This window comes from Callionymus lyra, chromosome 2 (genome assembly GCF_982586985.1).
Source record: "Callionymus lyra chromosome 2, fCalLyr1.hap1.1, whole genome shotgun sequence".
Lineage (NCBI taxonomy): Eukaryota > Metazoa > Chordata > Actinopteri > Syngnathiformes > Callionymidae > Callionymus > Callionymus lyra.
In genome coordinates this window covers 27,974,700-27,979,924 of record NC_141819.1, presented here as the reverse complement: position 1 = coordinate 27,979,924, position 5,225 = coordinate 27,974,700, and the positions used below count along the sequence as shown (strand labels likewise).

Here is a 5,225-nt window from a genome sequence, read left to right as displayed (position 1 = left end):
TTTATTCTCATGAGAATTCCAAGCACCATGATGTGCTCTGATCCACACTCTGGCTTGTAAACTCTAGTTAATATAAAGGTACAAAATAATCAAGTGACGTTAAAGCCATTGAATCAAATGTAATGAACAACGAAAGATGCATAAACAAAGTTTTGTCGGGAATTCTTCGGCATCAAATCGGTTTTCTCATCTGGTGTAAACGTGTTTCTCTGTGGAACACATGGTGCTCAGACCAAGAATCCTTTTCTTCTTCTCCTTCACAAACATTTCCCGCGGCCTCGCTCATATCCTGCTGCAGGAATATGAACATTGAAGTTAGCAGCTTATGAAGTGACTCTAATGTCCCACTCCTGGTCTTCTCACGGAACACTGAGGGCAGCGAACTGACCCACGTCTGGAAGAGTTCGGATCATCAGACTAGAATCCCGGGTCCTGATGACACTAAATTTGCATTGTTTTATTCATGTGTGTTTTTATTCATGTTTCTTCCTAGTACATGGAAATCCAACTGTAGCATGCGAAGCTCATTTCATCCAAAATGTTGCTCACCAATTCCCAGAGAAAACGCTGACGTAATGTTTTCCACCGATGCAAATGTGTTTGTTTGGAAAAATCACCTCCTGCTGAAAGACCTCCAGCTCCATCTTTAACCACTTTAGATTTCCGTCTGTGTCCACGTTTGTGTTTTTTTTCTTTCTGTCTTCGTCCCCACGTCATCTCAAACAAGCAGCACCAAAACAACAAACCATACATTCCTGTTGTTGATCTGTTTATTTGTATAAATGACAGTACACATGAGTACGCGCTCAGATTAGATTTTAGTTGATTTACAAATTTTCAAATTCACAATCAAAGTCGGTCATTCTGCACAGGATGTACTTCCACTGCCGATCCCTGCGAGAGGAAAAACAACACAACACTTATTCAAATGTTTCTTTGCAAAGTGAAATCCTTCATGAGAACATTATTCCACCTCAGGACTCCACTGAACGTCGTCTCGGCTCCTCGCACAAAGTAGCCATAACTGGGAACAACCATCTCTGCCTCTTCTCGGTGATGTTCCGGGATGTCGGGAGTCTTCCTGCACAGAGACAGACGGATCAATTCAACAGTTTTATGTCGAGAATCGATCAAAAACTTTCCCTTTGAGTGTTACCTTCAGTAGTTGAACATAACGTTAGCTAACTTCACAGTCATGCTAACACATGTTTGTCAATCACAACCACGACATTGACACTCTTTTAGCTTGTTATCATTTAATTTACTTAATACATTTTTATAATAGGACAAATTAAATCATTGCAAAGCAGTTTTTGCTTGTGTGAACTAAATGTATTGATTTAACAATATAAATGAAAACATTTCATAAATAATATGAACTTACTTTGAAGAGTGAAAATATCACAAAAATGAATAAAAGTAATTAAATAACAAAGTCTTAGAAATGTATTTTATGAAGATTAATTTAATATATATTTTGCTGACTAATTATTGAATGTATCACAAAGTTGTGATAGGTGTAAATGAACATATAATACTCAAATATTGCATTATATAATGTTGAGATGCAGCTTTTTGACTATAGTAATCTGCCCTTATGAGGTAAGAGTGAAACTATCAAATTGTTGTTTTAGAACTTCATTTTCTATCTTTTTTGTGTATAGTTTTGCCCCTTAATTAATATATGTAATTAGTTTTTGCCAGTACATATTATAAATACAATAAAATAAAAAATGTAGTTACAATACAGTATTTTACACTGTCTTTACAATAGAATATTATAACTTATTTCTATTTGGTCATTGTTTATTCAGTGTTTTTCCTGCTTCATAATAATCATTTTTCTTAATTCCTTCTGTCTCTTGACAACAGTGTTTATATGATGTGACCCTTCAAGACATCGTATTTCCCTGCCTTGATAAGAACAATTCATTGTCATAGGCACTTGAATGGTGACTAATAAAAAGACAAGGACTCATCACTAGAGAACAGATCCTGAAGTGTCATAGTTTCTTCATATCTATACGATCATGAAAAACGTTCCTCATGCAATTCTTAAGTCCTGAAACCATGGTTGTGACTGCAAGTGTGTTGCTCAAGGGTAGTGTGGGGACGTACATGCAGGAGTATGGGCAGCGGCGTTTGTAGTAGCAGCAGTAGAACTGCCATTCTCGGTCCAGGAGAGTCTCGAAGTACTTGCTCTGTACCCCGGCCACCAGGCCGTTCCTGGTGCACGTCGAAGTCCTGCAAGAGTCAGAGCAACACGAGCATCAGTCCAACAACCGGGGCAGAGAGTGTGCGTCAACGATGTTTACACTCAATAAAGGTTTGTTGTGCGGGGCTTGTTTACGGCCCACACTGTTCTTTGACACCACAACACTGCCAAAAAGACCAAGGTTCGGCGGCGGGGAGGGGGTGCAGCATTGGTGGACGTTTGTCATGGCAACATTGGCTCGACCCTGAGCTATTGATCTGATGCTGGTGCGACATGAAGAGTAGAGTCTGCTCGCATGGGTCTTTTTACCGTCTGCTATTCTGCTGCTTTCTGTGTCCCGTCCCTTTCATGAGCTCTCAAGAATCTGTTTTGAAAGATTAAAACTGTTGACTAGAGTGTGTGAACAACATTGTGTGTGTTTCAATGCTAGTGTAAACATAAACACAAGAATATTAGCTTTTCTACGAAGAACTCTGTCCACATGTACATACAAAAGTCAAATTCAAGATACTTTTGAACCAAAATTCCATTATTTTCATAATACTTTTCAAAAAAAATTAATAATAAAAATAACTTTTAGAAAGTGGAATTTCCAACGTAAGGATTTATGTCTCACTATTTCACAAACACCCTTGTAGGAGCCAAGGCCTCAAACGGGCCATTTCTCAGAGGATTCATTTGTTTTTTTTAATTTTATTTCAGCAAAGAGACCTTAAGCTTAATCTAAACACTGTAATAGAGGCTGTAAAGTAAAGTAAGTGAAAATGACACCTGTATACTTGCTTAGTTGTATATAATAGTCACTCTTAGGTACATCAAACTTGATTTAAAAACTATTAATTTTGGAGTTCACGCTCTTGTTTTAGAAGTTTATATTTTGCTTTGAAAATGAATAGTTTTGCGGATCAACCCGAATACATCTGATTCATTTTTAGTCATTTAGGGAGAGCAACGGAATATTGCAAAAATATACTGTACAAAAATTGGTTCCTTCTGAGGAAACCGCATTTTCATGAATTTACTTCCTCCTTCAAGTCTAGCTAGTTTTGCAAGTTGCGTAGGTGGGTTTGTTCTTCTCGAGAACTTGCCTATCATGTGACATCAGTAAAAAGCTCATGTCATCACTGTCATTAAAAACCAAGTTACAGACTTCTTCATAACAAGTTCTCTTCTACTGCAACCTCCACACTGAACACATACATATTTAAGAATATTGTATGAGGTGAGGCTCGACGGCCTGAGGATCGACTGTCCTTCAGCCATCTCAGCAGCGTGGGATCAAAGTCAGTTCACAAATTTCAAGGACAAGGTTTTCCGGAAGGGTTTGACTTTTGAGGAACCTTTTATCATCTGTGTTTGACTTGTATGCCTGAATGTCTGATTGAGAACTTTTACTTTGAGAGACATCACCATTAGGATCAATGCAACAGCAAGAGTATGAAATATATTTACTGGATCATCTTCATGTGAGAAAGTGATAGATGAGTTTCCTGTTGTCACTTGAGCCACGTCCTGTACGGGCCAATGTTTTCTGCTAATAATGACCTTTCAAGTGTTTGTCGTTGGTCTCTAGGACCTCCAAAAATCTCTTGTAACACCTAAATATTTCAGAATTCAAATGGTTTCTCCTATCCTGCATTGGAAGTAAAAAAGATCAACAAATGAATTAAACAAAAAAGTTTGTACCACTATTTATGTCTAGAAATATCTGCACCAATGCGTAAGAAAGGACCTACCACTCCATCCCAGCTCGGCTGATGTCGTCCCACCAACAGTCACTGGGCTCCCCGAGGCCCCCAGGAGTCGGCTGGCACTCGAACGTCCACAAGCGGTCGGATCCGTCCTGTTCGCTGTAGTAGCTCCGCAGGGCCACGAGGACCTCGCCGTGGGGACACTGGAAGTTGAAGCTCTGGCGATAGCCGTTGACCCAGCCCATGTCCTGGTGGTCTTGGGACTGAGCCGCCGCGGTGGCCCACAGAGCCAGCGCCCACAGAACCAGAGCCGGACCCATGTTGAAGTCTTTCTGATGAGTTGCTCACATCTGCCCGAGTTTAAACTCCTCCAAGTGTTTGGCCGAGCAGATGTTTCCAATCGTGTTGTGATTTATTGAACGACAGATGCCAAAACATGACGCCACTTAACCTTTTAAGGTGGAATCTGGTAACGAACATAGAGAACTGGAACTTTAGATTAGGGGGTACCTTAAAAAACAAAAGACTGTAATTTACCAGAGCTTCATCTCCCCCGGAGAACACATCTGCACGTGTATCCGACTTGTTTTTGAAATGCTCAAGCTGATAATCTGGATACAAACGATGGGATAAGATGAAAAGGCTTGCAAAAGCTGTTTCAAAGAGTGTTTTTTTTATTCTTCAGATCAGGTTTACAATAAATAAGAATGTATTTGTTTGAAGCACTAAGGAGTTACTGTAAACAGATGTTATTAAAACATTAATAAAAAACTGTCATTATGTATATGTCAAGATGTGTCTAGACCAGGGTCACAAAGCACTTGAACAATCAAATACAATATACAGTTAAAATATATACTTTAAAAGACCAAGACACATAAGACAAACACAGGAGTCCCAGAAAATCAGCGAAAAGCCTGCACAAATAACAATGTCTTAAAGTATTTAAAAATTGATAGTAAAAATATAATTAAAATGTGATAAATTGAGCAATAAAAAATGCATGTTTATTAAAATAAAAACTTAATTATATCTATAAGATAATTCAACATGTAAGTAACTAGGAAATAAACACAATAATGCTAATATTAAACATGTTATGCTGTAAGATAATGGATTCAACTCACTTCACAGCCTTGATACGATGTTTTGTTCTGCTGTTGCTAAACAATCATCATTTCTGCTCAACATCATCCGCATTATCCATCATTATTCTGCTTTTCAACATCACTTACTCTCACTTCAATACGCCGACGTTGAAAGCAGCTTCACTCACCTGCTGGTCAGAGATTAGAGATTGTTCACGTCTTGATCAAGGA

General features: G+C 38.6%; 1 protein-coding gene across 1 annotated transcript; it reads right to left on the bottom strand.

Annotated features, from left to right (window-relative positions):
* Positions 1–758: 758 nt before the first annotated feature.
* Positions 759–4,297, bottom strand: dpt (dermatopontin). Its single transcript, XM_087782907.1, has 4 exons — positions 3,952–4,297; positions 2,119–2,244; positions 974–1,081; positions 759–894 (listed from the first exon to the last, which is right to left on the bottom strand). Exons 1-4 carry the CDS (start codon positions 4,224–4,226, stop codon positions 828–830), a joined length of 576 nt encoding a protein of 191 aa, XP_087639033.1. The 5' UTR covers positions 4,227–4,297; the 3' UTR covers positions 759–827.
* Between the last annotated feature and the right edge of the window lie 928 nt (positions 4,298–5,225).